At 38.8% G+C, this 19,878-nt stretch overlaps 1 protein-coding gene across 2 annotated transcripts; it reads left to right on the top strand.

Moving 5' to 3' along the window:
- The first annotated feature begins 6,091 nt into the window (after nucleotides 1–6,091).
- On the top strand, nucleotides 6,092–19,356 carry IGFBP1 (insulin like growth factor binding protein 1). 2 transcript variants are annotated; one of them, XM_075316565.1, is made up of 4 exons: nucleotides 6,092–6,747; nucleotides 7,551–7,741; nucleotides 15,485–15,613; nucleotides 15,873–19,356. In XM_075316565.1, exons 1-4 carry the CDS (start codon nucleotides 6,393–6,395, stop codon nucleotides 16,002–16,004), a joined length of 807 nt encoding a protein of 268 aa, XP_075172680.1. In that variant the 5' UTR covers nucleotides 6,092–6,392; the 3' UTR covers nucleotides 16,005–19,356. The 2 variants fall into 2 exon arrangements, with proteins under 2 accessions (XP_075172680.1, XP_075172679.1); XM_075316564.1 differs by having other exon boundaries at nucleotides 7,548–7,741.
- The last annotated feature ends 522 nt before the right edge of the window (nucleotides 19,357–19,878 follow it).

Genomic DNA, 19,878 nt, shown 5'->3' with positions numbered 1-19,878 from the left:
CACCAAAACCGCATCAAAAACACATGTAGTTTCAGTACATTATTTGCCAGGAGATGCAGATTTGGAGGAAAAATGTCAGCACCCAAATATTCAATGTGCACAAATTGCCTAATCCGGTAATCCGGCACTGAGGTGAGGGAGGCTAGACTGCAACCAGTCATAGACACTATCACAAAGGGTTGACAGAGAAGCAGGACTGCAACCAATCACAGACACTGTTACAGAGGGTAGGCAGGGGAAGCAGTACATATTCATGAACTTTAATGATCAGACGCAGAAACAGTATGACAGCTGTGCAGAATATCAGTAAGTAGAATTCTACTGCTCCTGCCAACCACAGTAATGCCAGTAGAAAAGATGGCTTCAGCATTACTGTGATTGACAGGAGATCCAAGCATATTTAGTCCCTGAAAATCAGGCACCAAATATGTTGGAGAGTACTCAGAACTCAGGAGGTGAATACCAAATACTTAACAAGTAATGAATATCTCGAATACTATAATATTCATGCGAGTAACGAATTGTGACGAGTACCTATATTTGCTCATCATTAGTGATGATGAAACAATACATGAAATTGCAATGACACTGAATAATTTGGTGCACACTTGTGAGTTTATAAACTCTGTAGGGGGCATTTCTTGCAGTCACAAGCAGTAGCGCAGTAGGTGAACACAGCCGAATTGTCTGCATCCAATGGATACACGTCTTGGACACTCATTTGATCTGTCATTACAAGTGAGAACACTGTGCTGAGTTCTACAAAAAATGCAGCTGACACAAAAGAATACCATAAAAACACAAGAAAATATATATGTATGCGTGTACACAAATTTCACAATATTTTGCAATACACATTAAGGTAAAAACTGCTAGGAGCATTATTTAAACACAAATGCAAAAATGATATAAGGCTCTGTGCACCAAATCTGCATTTTTTGGCAGAGAAAAATGCTTGTTTTTGCGGCTCGGATATGCCATGTTTTTTGTGTGTGTTTTTTTCAATGTATTTTCTGGGGTGGAAAAATGTTGCAAAAATGCTGAAAGAACCAGGTCTGCAAGGGCAAAAAGCAACGTGCCCAAACTGTCAGGATTCTCAATGCTTTGCTGGCATCAGGATTTTAATTGAGTTTTGTGACAAAACTGCAATAAAAAAAAAAAACTAGATAAAAATGCACATACCCTTATTGTGTTCTAGTTTTGGTTCTTTTTTGGATTGTTCTGGCATCTTGAGTAATTAACAAATGGATTGCAATGTCAAAATATGTTCAATCTCTTAGAACTTCCTTAAACCACTTCAGGCTTTCAAAGTCGTGAAGCTGCTAAAAAAAAGTGACCTAACTATTCTTCTAGCGGCTTCCGTTTTTGAAGCTGCCACTATTTAATTTATAACAGAGAGTAGAGGAGAGATGGTGTTTACTTGCCGCGCCAACGGATCACTTAGACAGATGTTTAGATTAATGTTACTTTTATTTTCATATAGGACGACGCGTTTCTGGAGCTTCTGCCCCCTTCATCAGGACCATCAGATACCAAATAACATCAAATCTCTTACAGAGAGTAGAGGAGAGATGGTGTTTACTTGCCGCGCCAACGGATCACTTAGACAGATGTTTAGATTAATGTTACTTTTATTTTCATATAGGACGACGCGTTTCTGGAGCTTCTGCCCCCTTCATCAGGACCATCAGATACCAAATAACATCAAATCTCTTACAGAGAGTAGAGGAGAGATGGTGTTTACTTGCCGCGCCAACGGATCACTTAGACAGATGTTTAGATTAATGTCACTTTTATTTTCATATAGGTCGACGCGTTTCTGGAGCTTCTGCCCCCTTCATCAGGACCATCAGATACCAAATAACATCAAATCTCTTTTCGTATACTATTTAATTTATGTCTGCACATACACTTACACAGCTAATTCAGCTCTGCTATATCTGTAAATAAGGATACAGAACAGAGCTATTTTAAATAATTGCATTTCTAATAATTATAGCAATTAATTAGTGATATTTGATCTAATGTGCTCTTCAAATGCTAACATTTTCTGCATGCTACATTTTTCAGTGAGAGATCACATATCCGACAATTAAGTGTAGCCTGGGATTTCACTAATGAAATATGGTAGTGAAATAGTTGACTTTGTAGGTGGCATATGAAATTTGCCAGCAGCAGAATTAGACAAGCATTTCCCCAAGGTGTAGAATTCTTGTCTGATTCATTAGAAATGTTTGCTATGTAACGTGTAATAACTTAACTTTATGTAGTCTGTGATTATGTTCCACCTCCTTAAAATTCTGTTAAACTGGGCTATAAATTCAGAGGTGAAACACTCACTTTAATGGTATCACAAACAAAATTGTCTCATATTCTGATCTACACTCCATGAAACCGCTAAATAAATACATTTTATTCAATCAGCTTGTTAAATTTTCACTCATATACAATTCTTTAACAAAAAAAAATAAAAATAATAATATACTGTATATATATATATATATATATATATATACATATATATATATATATATATATACAGTATATTATTATTTTTATATATATATATATATATATATATATATATACATATATATATATATATACATATATATATATATATATATATACAGTATATTATTATTTTTATATATATATATATATATATATATATATATATATATATATATATATATATTGAATATATTGAGCTATTGTATAATGGACCTCACTAATTTAGGGACTGCAATTAGATGCTTGGAACTTATAAAAATGGCTATTGAGCGCATGACCATTGGCAATCCCAGGTGCCCATTCCTCCATTACAGTGCGGATGTCATGGCACTGGCCTCCCGTCTCAGCGGCACAAAGTACCATTGGGACGGGCTGCCCTGCCATAAACGTTAACCGGAACAGGGAACTGGCTAGACCTGGGATTCTCAGCGGTTCATGCGCCATCATATAATAGCCTTGGGCACAATACACACAGTGAGTTTATTCTTAGATTGATAGTAACGTTGAGGAATGTTAAGATTGGATATAATGGGGTTTAAAGGATATATTATATAATTGCATTGAGTTGCATTAACCTCTTGAGGTAGTGGTATATGGTTGTCTTTACCATTGCAAAATTCATATGCTGTATCAAAATTTTGACTATAAAAAATAGGGGTGACTATATTGAATGGGGACACGTGGTTTACCTAACTGGAACGCCCATTACAACATTACGTATCCCGTTACATACCCACATGGTTTAACACTTTAATTAAGTTGTGGTTATTTAACACCTTAAAGTTAGGAATATTAAAGAGATATTTATTTGCACCTCATTATATCGCAGCTTCTTAATAACAGGAAAAGCTGCTAGACATGTTTCTCGGGGCAAGCATTATGCATGCCCCTAACGGTACACATCATGCATCTCGTGATATATTCACGTGGTTTAACTAACTGGAACGCCCATAGCAACATTACGGATCCCGTCCCACACCCACGTGGTTTAACTAAGCGGAACTGGACTCCTGAACCGCAATATGCAGTTCAAATACAGGAATCACCGTAATAAACCTGTTCCGGAAAAACCTAACACACGCCCAATGCAATACACGTTATCTATCCCCGCGCTATTTAAACCCTGCAATTGATCTAGTCCAGTACACGTTCCCTGATGAAGAGGTGAAACGGGCGTCAGGACGCTCGGGTGTCAGACAAGCAGACAGCAAAAACTGGTTAGTAACTTCATGTAACCCTGATGATAACTATTGTTTTGAGTAGGGTAGACTAATGTGATAATGTCTAAAAGGAGAAACACAGGCTGTAATTTACAAAGGTTATAGTGCAAACTCCTATCTTATGTAAATTTAACTAATTGATTACTATCTGCATTTTTCATATAAGACTCTTCCTGTGTATTGTTACCCCATTTAGGCTTTATAAATACTAAATGCAATCATTATAATTGGATTCTGTCTTGCCTGTGATCTCCCATACTGTGAACTGCTTGCTTATTTTAATCATGTTTTAAATTACTTGAATAAAATGAATAAAATAAAAAATATTTTAAAATAGATTGGATCAATACCACTGTTTTTTTCATTGAGCTTCATGTATAATTAGGTGGTTTCCGTTCTTAGAATGCATATAGGTCTTGTTTAGTGACTAATAGATATATATATATATATATATATATATATATATATATATATATATATATATATACATACATACACACACATATATATACCTTGTCAGCAATACTTTTGGTAATATACATTGCTGACAGTGGAGAGTTCCTAGTTAGATGTTTGAATTGATTTGATTTTATATTGTAGACCGGATACAGTAAAACTAATGTTTTTATTTAATGTTTAGATTTTATTTAATGTTGTTTAAAGCTAAATGAATAATTAAAACATTATATTCTCTGCTAGAATTGTCACAAGTAGGAAACGTACTGTAGCCTGATCTTTCCTCTGAAACAGATCATAAACATGTGATAATGTATTGCAGATAACCAATAGATATTACAAGTGATGTTCTTGGACAAAGTTTTTGGATGTTTGTGCAATAAATTCTGAGTAATTGTAGTAATAAAATAGCAATTAAACTACAGTATAATGATTAACGGAATAGGAAATGTTGCTTGAAAAGTATAGTACGTACTGTGGAGGCAAAACAGACTCAAAGGTGAATGACACGGCAATAATGACTCAAATGCCACTGGTCTACCTGTGCTGGTATTACTACTAACATTACGGATACTATTAGTACACAAGTTCCACACTGTACAAATGAGAATTGCATATAACCTAGCTTAACTTATAAGATTATAAAATAATAATTATTATTAGATTTAGTGTAATTAAGACAATGTATAAAAACAAACAGAGGAGGAAAAACTCACAGACAGAATACAGACAACTTGGGGTTGGATTGTATGGAACATAATATTTATACCAAAAAATAGCGAACCCAATAAGCTACCTGTCCCCCGATGTATGTTTTACTTGTTTTTCTTCCATGGGAATTGTGACTTGCACTTCATCCAATTTGGCAGGCTTTCTGCATCCTGATGTACGTTTTGCTTGTGCTTCTTCTTGTGGGACTTACCCCTTGAAAAAGCGTATGTGAAATGTATGTCTGTATGCTCAGAGTCTGGGTTGGTACTTTATATTCATTGGTATATGCACTGCTCTTTGTTAGTTTAATACTTTACACTGTATGCATTTAGCCAATGATACATTAATTATATATAACCAATTTAATGCTCTAGAATTTCTGCTGCATATGTTCTCTTTCTAAGGTTTTCCTCCTTTTAATTCACTTATTTTTATGATAATTATAATGGTATATCTAATAAAACACGGATATTTCCTGATGAGGGTTTGGTATTGGTACGTGTTCTAACATGTATAATATGTCATAGTTTGGTGCCATTTACTGTTTACTATGACGAGTGGCCCAATTTATTTTTTGTAGTTTTTTCTAACTAAACTTGTGTTACAATAACTGAAATACCAAGAATGAACTAAGGAGATAAGATACAATATTACATATTTCACAGTCAAAAACAGGACTGACTTATACTATTGAGCGCTCTTACAAGACAAGCGTGTCCTAACTGAATGATTCCAATGATCTATCAGCCATTTTTCTTCTTATGTAACAAATATTATATTTAGCCTAATGAACTTAGCTCAATAAACTCATCTTTTTCTAACTTGAGAGGACACCTGCACAGCTGCATGATAACTATTACACATTAACACTTTGGTTACGCAGGAAGATTAGGAAATAATTTGTTGTTGGCTAAAACAAGTCAGTGTAGCTAATGGACGTCACAAGTTTATTATCTATTCATGCCTCTTCAAACACATCCTCTCTGGAAAAAAAAGTTTTGCTTGAAATCATTGCCCTTTCTTATTTGGAGCAAATCTGCCTTTTCATTGCCTGAAATAAGGTGACTTTAAGGGGCTGAGGTTGATGGAATGTAATTTCCTTGTTATGCAGGAAGTTGTAAATCAAAGTTTGTTAAATTTTTTCTCAGGCTTTGTTTTGACAACTAAACTCGCTGTGTGCAGATATGGGCAGTTAGGCGTCACTGTTAGGCAATCGAGTATAAAGGGAAGGTTACAGGGGGTGTTGTGACCACCCAAAGCAAAGACATTGCAGTAACAATCACAGAGTGTTTTACAAATAATTCCTCAGGGCTAATGATTAATCTGAGGTAACACATTAATGCCCCCGCAATGCTTCCTACATATGAACAGGGGAGCTGACACTATTTAAGCAGCATTCTTGACACACAGAGCCTTAGACTTCACATTATTGAGCTGCCTCTCATCACACATACACAGCATATTACACACCCTGAGCCAGCATCATTCATCATGACGACAGAAATAAGCTTTTACACACTGATGGCAGGCTGTCTCCTTATAGCCACAGCTAGTGCTGCCACAGAACCACTGCACTGTGCCCAGTGTACTGAGGAGAAGCTTGCCCTGTGCCCACAAGTCCCTGCTGACTGCCCAGAGTTGGCTCGAGAACCAGGCTGCGGGTGCTGCCTAACTTGTGCACTGAAGCGTGGAGAAGCCTGTGGGGTGTACACTGCAAGGTGTGGAAAAGCCCTAACTTGTCATGTAAAACCAGGAGAGCCCAGACCGCTGTATGCACTAACCAAAGGCCAAGCAATTTGCATGGACTCAGAAGACCTGGACAAGCTGAGGACCAGTGATACCACCGGTGAGTCTGCTCAGAGAGAGCAGGGGATCATTTTTATCATTCTGCAGAATGTTTTACACTGATGAGCTTTATGTAGCAGCCAGACATCTGCTTACACTAAGATTGTTATTTGCTATTGTTGTAAATCACTATTTACAATGCTAAATAGAAGCCCACACTATGCAATGAAGCATCCACCATAGACTGATAGTGGCAATCTTAAAGTTTATTTTAGCATACTATTATTTAACATTTATAATATTTAGCTCATCATTTTTTCATTTTTTTTTTGCAATCTCAATCAATGCCAGTTCAAGTATGCCGTTACTAATCTTAAATGTATCTATGTAAGAAAATTAACTCAAATTAAAGACAGCTTATTAAAGATTGAACAGCCCCATAAAAGTGTCTGTAGACTAATTTCTTTTAACATCCAGTCTCATCTGTCAGCTTAAAAGATATCATTCCATCAAGATAATTCTTTATGCCTGGAATCGTTGGGTTAATATCCCACATTGGTCTTATCTAGATCTGTATCCTGTTTGTACTGATTACTGTGTACATATATTTCTTGACATTCACGCTTGTTTTTGTGACCTGTGCTCTAGTTTCTTGCATCAGTAAGGTGAAGGATCAAAGTGTCATGGAAAGTCGTTTTTATATACATTAGGAGAAATATATTGAATAAAGCAGATTAATTCAGTCATTGCTATCTAAACTCTGCGAAAAGCTGAGATAGAACTGAATAAAGTCAAAGCGCAATCTGAAAAACCGTAACATTGGGAGGGTCATGTAATTATATTATGCCGCTTATTTTCCAGAAGTCAAGGACTACTCTGAACATGAGAGCACTCCCCCTGAAAACTTTGACCTTCCTCAAGACCAACTTCCACCATTCTTAAGATTATTTCCTGATGGCTTTGACAAGTTTGATGTCTGGAATGCCAACACTGTGTATGAGCGCATAAAAGCTAAAAAGCTGTTTGACAGAAAGAAACTAAAGGAACAATATCAGGTAAGTAATAATACAGTGTATTGAAATGAACTGAAAAACAGTGTTTAGGAAAGAGGGATAAAATAAAAATGCTGTATAGCTGGGGTCTCTTAAACTGTGAAGACACTACTGCTCCCAGCTTGCATGGACAACCTGGGACTTCCAGCGCAAGATAGGATTTGTAGTTCAGTTAAAGCCCTGGGCTTTGGAGACCTACAACTTACAGAATATTATATTATAAGAAAACTTTATGACAGTCAGCATAATTAAAAGGGACATTTTAATGATATATTAAACATATATAGTATGTCAATAATATATACATTACATTAACATACTAAACAGATGTATCAATAGTATGAATATTTTAATAAGATACTAAACTGATGTATCACTAATATACACTTTCCAATAACATACTAAACAGATGTATCATTAATATAGACTTTCTAATGACATGCTAAACAGATGTATCAATAATCTATATATTTTAATAAGATGCTAAACAGACGTATGAATAAGATAGACTTTGCAATAACATACTAAACAGATGTATCAATGATATATATTTTAATAGCATACTAAACAGATATATCAATAATATACTTTCTGATAACATATTAAACAGATGTATCAATGATATATATTTTAATAGGATGCTAAACAGACGTATCACTAATATACACTTTCCGTAACATACTAAACAGATGTATTAATAATCTATATATTTTAATAAGATACTAAACAGATGTATCACTAATATACACTTTCGATAACATACTAAACAGATGTATTAATAATCTATATATTTTAATAAGATACTAAACAGATGTACCACTAATATAGACTTTCCAATAACATACTAAACAGATGTATCAATAATCTATATATTTTAATAAGATACTAAACAGATGTATCACTAATATTCACTTTCCGTAACATACTAAACAGATGTATTAATAATCTATATATTTTAATGAGATACTAAAAAGATGTACCACTAATATAGACTTTCCAATAACATACTAAACAGATGTATCAATAATCTATATATTTTAATAAGATACTAAACAGATGTATCAATAATATAGACTTTCCGTAACATACTAAACAGATGTATCAATAATCTATATATTTTAATAAGATACTAAACAGATGTATCAATAATATAGACTTTCCGTAACATACTAAACAGATGTATCAATAATCTATATATTTGAAAAAGATACTAAACAGATGTATCACTAATATACACTTTCCGTAACATACTAAACAGATGTATTAATAATCTATATATTTTAATAAGATACTAAACAGATGTATCACTAATATAGACTTTCCATAACATACTAAACAGTAGAGATGAGCAAACCGGCCGCGGTTCATCTCGAGTTTGGTTCGTCGAACGGAGGTCTCGTTCGAGTTCAGTTCGGCGAACGTTCGACGAACCGAACTCGAACCAATAGGAAATAATGGGAGGCAATCACAAACACATAAAAACGCATTATAAATGTACACATACAGTTAATAAACATTGCTATAACACTTACCGGTCCCCGCGATCCCTCCTGCACTCTGTCCCCTGCCGCTATTCCATCCGATGATCGCTGAATCCTTCCGGTGACCAGCACTGCCAGCAGTGATGCAGGACTCATCGTGACGTCAAAATAGCCATGTGACCAGTCACGTGGCTAATATCTCATTGGCTACAGACTGGTCACATGGCTTTGACGTCATGTCCTGTCCTAGGTCCTGTCATTGCACTCTCCTGTACACGGTGCACATTTGTGTATCGCCGTGTACCGGCGACATGCTCTAGCACACGGTCGACTCCCCGTTCCGATAGGGACCGGCTGACACAGCCGGTCATTAACGGAGATCACCGTTGCCATAGCAACGCAGTTAGCGGTGACGTCACCGCTAACCGAGGCTCCGGGAATTACATGATCGGAGCACTGTTGCTATGGTAACGCGTCTGTCAGCGTTACCGCTGTTACCGCTAACAGCCAGCAGCACTGATCACTCACGGAGTGAAGGCTGCACGCTGCTTCCCGTGCAGCCTTCACGGAGTGAAGGCTGCACGGGAAGCAGCGTCTTCCCCCATGCAGCAGTGATGGAGTAGAGCTGCAATTGTTGAACGAGAAAGACAGAAGACCATGGATCATGGAGGGCTGACAGGGGGTAATAAAGATGGAGTCTCTAATGTGTCTGTGTATTTATTTTTATTAAAGTATTTTTTCTCTGTGTGGTGTCTTTTTTTTAACCCTTTATTGGAGATTCTTAATGGCCGGGTCAAACGTGCCTGACATTAAGAATCTCTGGCTTAATACTAGCTAGTAAAACAAAGCTAGTATTAACTCATTATTACCCAACAAGCCACCCGGCTTCAGGGCTGTTGGAAGAGTTGGATACAGCGCTAGATGATGGCGCTTCTATAAAAGCACCATTTTCTGGGGCGGCTGCGGACTGCAATTCGCAGCAGAGGCGCCCAGAAACCTCGGGCTAACCTGTGCTGCGGATTCCAATCCTCAGCTGCCTAGTTGTACCTGGCTGGACACAAAAATGGGGCGAAGCCCACGTCATTTGTTTTTTAATTATTTCATGAAATAAGTGAAATAATTAAAAAAAACGGGCTTCCCTATATTTTTGGTTCCCAGCCGGGTACAAATAGGCAACTGGGGGTTGGAGGCAGCCCGTGGCTGCCTGCTGTACCTGGCTAGCATACAAAAATATGGCGAAGCCCACGTCATTTTTTTGGTGGGCAAAAAAATTCTGCATACAGTCCTGGATGGAGTATGCTGAGCCTTGTAGTTCTGCAGCTGCTGTCTGCTCTTCTCCATACAGACAGACAGTAGCTGAGCTGCAGAACTACAAGGCTCAGCATACTCCATCCAGGACTGTATGCAGAAGTTTTTTGCCCCCTGAAAAAATTATGTGGGCTTCGCCATATTTTTGTATGCTAGCCAGGTACAGCAGGCAGGTACGGCTGCCCCCAACTCCCAGTTGCCTATTTGTACCCGGCTGGGAACCAAAAATAAAGGGAAGCCCTTTTTTTATTATTTCATGAATTTCATGAAATAATTAGAAAACAAATGACGTAGGCTTCGCCCCATTTTTGTGTCCAGCCAGGTACAACTAGGCAGCTGGGGATTGGAATCCGCAGCACAGGTTGGCCTGAGCTTTCTGGGCCCCACTGCTGCGAATTGCAGTCTGCAGCCGTCTCAGAAAATGGCACTTTCATAGAAGCGCCATCTTCTGGCGCTGTATTTAACTCTTCCAGCACCTGCCTGCTATACCTGGCTAGCATACAAAAATATGGCGATGCTCACGTCCTTTTTTTGTAGTTTTTTGGCAAAAAAAATAAAAAATGCTTCCCTTATTTTCCATTGCCAGTGAAGGTAACACCAAGCAGTGGGGGTTAGCCTCCAGTAGCTGCTTGGATAACCCTTAGCTAGCAATACAAAAAATGCAGCGGGAGCCCATATATATTTTTTTTAATTATTTATTTAAATAACTAAAAACAAAATGGGCTTCCCTGTATTTTGATTGCTGGACATCACAGTGCTGTAAAAATAAATCTTTAAAAAAAATGACGTAGCGCTCCGCGGTATTTTTGATTCTCAGCGCAGATAAAGCAGACAGCTATGGGTTGCCACCCCCATCTGCCTGCCATTACCTTGGTTGGCAATCAAAATACAGGGAAGCCCATTAATTTTTTCTATTTAAAAAATAGTTAAAAAAAATGACGTTGGGTCCCCCCATTTTTGATAGCCAGCTAGGGTAAAGCAGACGGCTGTAGCCTGAAAACCACAGCTGGCAGCTTTACCGTGGTTGGGGATCCAATGTGGAGGTCCCCCCAGGCTCTTTTTTTATAATTATTTTATAAATATTAATAATTACACAAAAAAAGTAGGGTCCCCCCCAAATTGGATCACCAGCCAAGGTAAAGCGGACAGCTGTAGTCTGGTATTCTCAGGGTGGGAAGGTCCATAGTTATTGGGCCTTCACAGCCTAAAAATAGCAGGCCGCAGGCACCCCTGACGTTTCGCATCCACTAGATGCGCCAATCCTGGCGCTTCACCCCAGCTCATCCCGTGCCCTGGTGCAGTGGCAAACGGGGTAATAAATCGGGTTGATACTAGCTGTAAAGTCACCTGAGATCAAGCCCAGCAGTTTGTGATGTCATGGCGTCTATTAGATACCCAACATCATAAACTGTCAGTACTAACAAAAAAAAAATTGACAAAAGAAATTTATTTGAAAAAACAGTCCCCAAAACATTTCCTCTTTCACCAATTTATTGTAAGAAAAAAAATAAAGGAGTCCCACGACGACTCTGGACCGTCTAGAATATGGGGGGAGACACTCAGGGAACGTATCCCCATTTTCTAGGAGTGCAGACCCTTCATGAGAGGCGTGTGGGTGCAATGAATCTGCACTCACTCTCCCCGGGTCCACAGCAGCAGAGTCCATGTCGTAATGGTTGCTACCAAAGCTGCAATGCCCTGCTCATGAGGTAAGGGCATGCCTAATCAGGAGAACTATTCTACATTTCCAAATATTGGTATTTGCTGATATTATTGCTATTCCACCTACTATATATTGGGGATAGGATCTTGGAGATGGAATACCCCTTTAAGTCCAGTTATCCAGCTGAATGAATACTTAACAACAGAGCTCGCTATTTAGATGTGTTTTCTTGTGGCGTATAACGGACTCTCATGTTTGGTAGTCGTTCAGCAGGGAAACTATAAAAGCAAATCCCTTCATTTGGAAATGTAGTATATAGCTCTCCTGATCAATTATGTTCCTTACCTCATGAGCAGGGCAACGCAGTAATAATAATAAATTATTCATTTATATAGCATTATAAATTCCATAGCGCTGTATGTCTTTGGAGTGTGGGAGGAAAACGGAGTACCCGGAGGAAACCCACGCAAACATGGGGAGAACATACAAACTCCTTGCAGATGCTGTCCGTGGTGAGAATTGAACCCAGGACCTCAGCGCTGCAAGACTGCAGTGCTAACCACTGAGCCACCGTGCTGCCCACTTAGCTTACAGATGCATAACCACCACTCACTGTGTCCGAACAGAGGAAGCTGAACTGACAGCCGCTCTGTGCATGCGGCAGCGTCTATTGTGAAGGAGAGGGCCGTGGGGGGATCAACGCTGCATAGGTACCGTGGGACACCGGGGAACACCAGTGGGGTTATAGGGGGTGACCTGGCAGGGCCTGGGGAGGAGTTTTCTGTCGCATGTGTCATGGCACATGCGACAGAAATCAGAGGAGTAGGGTGAATGCGGCCGGCGCGCTGCTGTGAGCACGGCCATCTTAGATTTCTGGGAGGGCATCAGGGGGGGCACTTTGGCGACACCGGGGGACCGGGGAGGAGATTTATCATGTTTGTTCATGCCAGATGGGAGATAAATAATTTTTTACCGGAGCTGTCATTTACTGTAACGTGATCATCGGTGTACGGTGTATACCTGTGATCACGTGAGCGGGGACCGGAAAAACCATCCTGAATCATGATCTCCAGGGTCTCAGCTAGCCCTGAAACCCCGGAGATTTTCTGACGCTGGGGGGCGTTATTCACTTATTTCTGCCTGCTGTTTATAAACGGCAGATCAGAATAAGGCTACATTAACACGACCGATCCATTTTTGCGGTCTGCAAAAAAACAGTCCGTTTTTTTTCACGGGTGCATCCGTGTGGCATCCGTTTCCGTTCCGTAGACGGTCCGTATGTCATCTGTTTGTCATCCGTGTGCCTTCCGTTTTTTTCGTGTACTGCAAAAATACTGAAGGAGGGAAAATACATAAATTTACCCAGGATCCATAGCTTCATCCTACATGAGGCGGTCACATGTTCACTCCAGTGCCATTTTCTACTGCTTTTCACAGAGTAGAGCGCTCTGGTGATTTTCTTGTGCTTGTGCACTTCATATCAGTCTTTTCTGTCATTATAATGGCAGAAAGACACATAATGTCCCACTCTCCTGCATTTTGTAATTTTGCACCCTTTGGTGCCTTTCATGTGGCACTAAGGGGTGCTTAGCTTTGTATTTAGCCAAAAAAATGAAAAAAAAAATGACGTAGGGTTCCCCCTATTTTTGTAGCCAGCTAGGGTAAAGCAGACGGCTGCAGACCACAGCTGTCAGCCTCACCTTGGCTGGTAATCCAAAACTGAGGGCACCCCACGCTGTTATTTTAAATTAAATAAATAATTAAAAAAAAAACACGTAGAGGCCCCCCCGAAATTGGATCACCAAGGTAAAGCAGACAGCTGGGGTCTGATATTCTCAGACTAGGGAGGTCCATGGTTATTGGACTCTCCCCAGCCTAAAAATAGCAGGCCGCAGCCGCCCCAGACGTGGCGCATCCATTAGATGTGCCAATCCTGGTGCTTCGCCCCAGCTCATCCTGTGCCCTGGTGCGGTGGCAAACGGGGTAATATATGGGGTTAATACCAGATGTGTAATGTCACCTGGCATCAAGCCCTGGGGTTGGTGAGGTCAGGCGTCTATCAGATACCCGACATCACCAACCCAGTCAGTAATAAAAAAAAATAGACGACAAACACATTTTTATTTGAAAAAACACTCCCCAATACATTCCCTCTTTAACCAATTTATTAGAAAGAAAAACAAATCCAGGTCTGGTGTAATCCAAGGGGTTACCATGACGATCCACACTGTCCCAGTCAATGAAGAGCAGGATGTTCCCCATTGGCTGGGAGAGCAGTGCAGTGACCTGAGCTAACATCAATGGGTCAGCCCAGGTCACTGCAGGGGATGACAAGTGCTGCTGTCAGCGAGGTACATTACCTGCGCTGATCTCCTGCACTGCTGACAGCACCTGTCACCGCCTCCTTCACAGCCAAGTATCGCGAGCGGCCCGTGACGTCACCGCTAGTCAGTCTCAGGTCGGAAGCGAGAGAAGGTGATGTGACAAGCGGCGGCCATGGAGGACAGTGACAGCGCTGAGGTCGGGACTTCATCACCGCAGGTAAGCCGAGCGGGACCATGTGTGCAGAGTGCAGGTGGGCGGAGCCATGTGTACTGGCGGCGGAGTGCGAAGTGGGTGGCGCTGAGGACGTCAGTGTCGTGGACTGCTTGGCTAGGGACAGGTGAGTGTGAGTGTGTGTGTCTGTGTGTGTGTGTGTGTGTGTGTCTGTGTGTACATGCCGTGTGCATGAGGGGGCAGAGTGAGCTGAGCGGGGAAGTGTGGGCTTCCTGCACGTAACTAGGATAAACATCGGGTTACTAACCAAAGCGCTTTGCTTGGATACCCGATGTTTATCTTGGTTACCAGCTTCTGGCAGGCTGCCAGCGATGGCTCCTGCACACTGTAGCTGTAAAAAGCCCTGCTTTTTGCTGCTAGAACCGTTCTCGAACGTATCTAGAACTATCGAGCTTTAGCAAAAAGCTCGAGTTCTAGTTCGATCTAGAACAGCCCCCAAAATCACTCGAGCCGCGAACTGGAGAACCTCGAACCACGAACCGCGCTCAACTCTACTAAACAGATGTATTAATAATCTATATATTTTAATAAGATACTAAACAGATGTATCTTTAATATACACTTCCTATAACATACTAAACAGATGTATTACTAATCTATATAATTTAATAAGATACTAAACAGATGTATCAGTAATATAGACTTTCCAATAACATACTAAACAGATATATCAATAGGTTGGATATTTAAATTATAAATATCTTATTTCTAAGTAATTTTCTTGTTTTGTCTGTTTAGGGGCCTTGTCAGAAAGACCTTTACAGAGCAATGGACAGATTGACAAGGTTTCAGCAGCGAACTGGAGAAGATGTGTACAGGTTCCATATTCCCAACTGTAACAGAAATGGCTTCTATCACAGCAAACAGGTACAATTTATTTAAATATAAGATTATGAAGTCAGAAAAATATCCTAATTGGAATAGAAGCTAAACTTTTTTTTTTCCTGGGCCAACTGCCATAGTCTTAAATACCAGGTCTAAGGCACAGTGACATGTTGGCTACCTTCATGCTGGCAGGGCACCACCAATTATCCCTTTGGTTATGGCCCTGATCACCTGGTAAAAGTTGTCTTTCTATAATAAGTATTCTCAAAATATTCAAGTAATACTTTCTTTTTTTTCTCAGTGTGAAACTGCACTTGATGGAGAACGGGGAAAGTGCTGGTGCGTCTTTCCATTAACTGGGAAGAAAATTCCAGGTTCTCCTGAAAACAGAGGTGATCTGAACTGCCAAGAGTACTTGACTGCTCAAGAATAGATTCCAGGATCCCACCTGGATGACTATGTATTCTGTATTGTTTGTGTACAGCTTCTCTACTATTTATTCAGAAAAATATTTGCATTTTTTTCTCTTATTATGTATTTTTCATGACTATTTATACGTACTATTTTTGTTCTATATTTACTCTATTTTTAGAAGAACTGTAAATCAAAACACTTATTTAACTCATAAATTATATTTTACTACGGTATATTTTGTGGTTTGGCTATTAAATCAGTATGGTATTTGATGACTTAAATACAATTTTAAGCAAACATTTTTTCTTTTACGCACACACTTAATTTTGTATTTTTGTCAATGCCCTCTTGTGTAATTTTGGAGGGAATGATATAATTGTTTTAATATGATAATTATTTTATTGAATAACCATTTAAGTTCCATATAATATTCAGTGACTGAGTATGCTGTTTGCTTTAATATCGTAAATTGCCAGCAAACTATATACTCTTGGTGAGTAGTGTTAATATTTTAACATAATGCAAATGCTATCAGAACTGTGATGACATTTGTTTTGTTTTTTGGCATTTTTCTTGTTGCTGTTTTTTTTTTTACAATGTCGTCAACAATGGACAAAGGACATTTTTATTCTTAAAGGGCTTTCTACTAGGACAACCCCTTCTGATTTCTTATGTTTCCCCCAGGTAATATATAAGACTATACTCACCTCCATAGCAGTGCCGTTCCAGTGGTGCCACGTTTCATGTTTCCTGGCTCACATGGGAACGCATCCAATCAGTGCCGACTTCCTTCTACCCACCTTCAGACCAAACAAGTAATAAACAGGAAGTCAGCACACCTGCACTGTGACTTCACAAGCCCTCGTGAGCCCGAGGAACGCAAACTATGGCATCACAGGAAAGGCACCGCTATGGGAGGTGAGTATAGTCTTTTTTTATTTTACCTGAGGGAAAGATGTGGAATCAGAAGGGGCTTTCCTTGTAATAGAAAACCCCTTGAATACTGTAACTTCAGCTTAGAAGAAACTTATTGGTATGAAATTTAACTCAGTCTATACAAGTGTTTTCTACAAGTGAAAACCATGAGCCTTCAGGCCTTTACAATATATATACAGAAACTCCTATAGCTACCACAACAGGTGTCATTCACACAGCATAGAGTGCAGCAGAAAAGATCCACACTGCCCTTTTTTAGCATCCAGCTCAGTTCGCCACGGTAGCCAGGCTTATGCAGTCTTCACTTCTGTACCTGACAATACTTGGACCAGAATTCTGGGATCGTCTTGTGTTACTAAGCCTTTGGTTGTCATGGCATGCATGATGCCATGATATCATGACATTGGGGGGCTCAGTAAGTGCAGGTGTTAACCAGGATGCTGGGCACAGAAGTGCAGACCATAGCCAAGTGATTGAATCCATGACAAGGACTATTCCTATCATTTTCCATCAGCTCAGAAGTGCTGGTTATTGACAGCTGTCCATACACATTTTAAAGTGACTTGATTAGTACCCCTTATATTCTCAGATTCTAATTTCCTGGCTTGAAATGGCTATGTTTATTTCAATAAGAGAAAATGATAAGTGGTTACACATGAAATTTTAAAATGTATGTGGACTTAAGCTACTTTTATAACTAATTCAATAATAACTAATGAAACAAAATACATAATATAATCTCTGAACTCCCTTAACTGAAGATATACACTCCCAGGAACAAAGCATTAAAATGTATTCTGTATTGTGGTATGGGTTAGGAAATGTATAGCTAAGCAAAATATGTCCCATTTTGTTTCACCCATCTGTCAAAATGGAATATTTTTGGGATTAATGGTGGAGGACGTTTCACAGATGTCTTCTTTCCGTGCTTGAGTCCATACTCATCTCTAACGTACACCCCTCATGTTATACGTAGCCATAACACAGCACTTGTAAACTTGTATGAGGCTCCACTGCTTTTCCTAAAGCCTTGACTTTCACACAGTGGCACAGTGACTTTTAGAGTATTCCACTGTCAGATTGTGCTATCCTGCTCTTAAAGCATTGCTCCTAGTGGAGAATACACTACGGTGTATACTGGTCCATAATGGTGTACTTTGTATTTCTCCTTACGTCCTGTTGTCTGTGTCTGTGTGTATAGTACAAATAGAGGTGCAATTGGTATGACCATACCTGTACAGGCTAACACGTCCCTGCACAACTAAGGTTCCATGAAGCCGGACTATTTGCCTACAGCAATGATTCTTAAAATGGCAAGTTTAGTTATCAACAGACCTTTAATCTATAAGCGAGAAATTGTATTTATCATTCTTATTATCTGTGTTATACTACAATACCTCTTCACTAAATCATGTTTACAGATCCGCAAATAGCCAGCAAAGGGCTGGCACAATTCTACAATATATACCATCACATAAATATTCTTCCACATTAACGTAAGGACTTGAGGGATTTTTTGTAACTTATTTATTTCTTATACTTCTATCTACCATGCATCAATATAAAAAAATTGAGATGTATTAACTAGTTTTCCAATATTCATTAACTTAAAGGTACTTCATGAAATAGGGACAAGAGGAAGGTTTACTTAGGATTTCTTAGTCTGTACATTTAGTTGAAAGAAAACGTGTCACTTCTATGATGTCTGTTGTCGTCAATACTTCTCTTTCTATTGAAGAAATAAATCTGCAGCGCCTTCTATGATATTTCTACAATGTTCTGTCCCTCTGTTTTTTCTTTAGAATGTTTATGAATATATTGACAACTGGGTGTTACCAATTTGGGATGTTTTCCTATCAGCACTGTCCATCAGTACTGTTATTGCCTGTACTGTTAATACCATACTTTGTAGGTGTTCTCCTACAAAATATGGAATCATTAGTACATGCAATAACAGGGCACAATGGAGACTATGAGAAGTGTTTCACAATTGTTATTTCATGTGGAATGCCATTTTTTCTGCATCAGACTTGTCATTTGTGGTAACAAGCCCTATGTAAGAAATATTCTTTTTTCTGTACCTACACACCATATTTTTTACTGTATGGCTAATTGTGTGTTTTCTAGGTATTTTTTTGACCATAAACAGACAGGATCCATCCGCACGATGACAATATTATTGTAACTTTTCATATTCTTTAAAGAAATAAAAAAATGACAAGTTGTAAACTCATTGGTTATTTGGCTTTAAAGTCAGATAATAAAATTGCTGCTACTTTTACTACTTTTATATATTTATCCATTATTATTTTTATTTATCCATTATGTATTTGACACTGCTGCTAATAATCTTTTTTTTCTTGTGATGAATTATTTTTACTTGTATCGATTATTGTGTATGTAAAATGCTGAAAGACTAATTAATGTTTATTTAAAAAAAAAATGTAAATTGCTAAAACTGAATAAATATACATTTTTAAAGATTTTTTTTTTGTTTTGTTTAAAGTGAATCTGTCACCAAGTTTTTGCCACCTAATCTCAGAGCAGCATAATGTAGAGACAGAGACCCTGATCCCAGTGATGTGCTACTTACTTGGCTGTTTGCTTTAGTTTCAATAAAATAACTGTTTCATCAGCAGGAGATTATCACTAGAGGACTAGGACACCTGCTGCTCTGTATTCAGGAGTTCTATAAAACCACACTCTTGATCACTAAGACAGCATTCTGTGTACACTGTGCATAGGCAGAAAGCTACCTATTAGTGATGTAGGCAGGGTAACATAAAACTAAGCATTCAGAGAACTGGTAGATCTGCAGCTCATAAAACAGTGATTTTGTCAAAACTGCAGCAAGCAGCCTAGTAAGTAGCACATGATTGTAATCAGGCTCTTTGCCACAATATCATGCTACTATCAGATGGAGAAGAAAAAACCTGATGACAGATTTAATAGATTCA

The sequence above is a fragment of the Anomaloglossus baeobatrachus genome, chromosome 6 (assembly GCF_048569485.1).
Source record: "Anomaloglossus baeobatrachus isolate aAnoBae1 chromosome 6, aAnoBae1.hap1, whole genome shotgun sequence".
Lineage (NCBI taxonomy): Eukaryota > Metazoa > Chordata > Amphibia > Anura > Aromobatidae > Anomaloglossus > Anomaloglossus baeobatrachus.
The sequence above is the reverse complement of the archived record's forward strand: the minus strand, read 5'-3'. Positions and strand labels throughout refer to the sequence as shown.

What these genes read in the sequence shown, in the direction of transcription:
- IGFBP1 (XM_075316564.1), top strand. Translation starts at nt 6,393, where the DNA reads ATGACGACAGAAATAAGCTTTTACACACTGATGGCAGGCTGTCTCCTT. An exon ending in GAGGACCAGTGATACCACCG is followed by an intron (nt 6,748 to 7,547) that starts GTGAGTCTGCTC and finishes CTTATTTTCCAG; the next exon opens with AAGTCAAGGACTACTCTGAA. An exon ending in AACTAAAGGAACAATATCAG is followed by an intron (nt 7,742 to 15,484) that starts GTAAGTAATAAT and finishes TTGTCTGTTTAG; the next exon opens with GGGCCTTGTCAGAAAGACCT.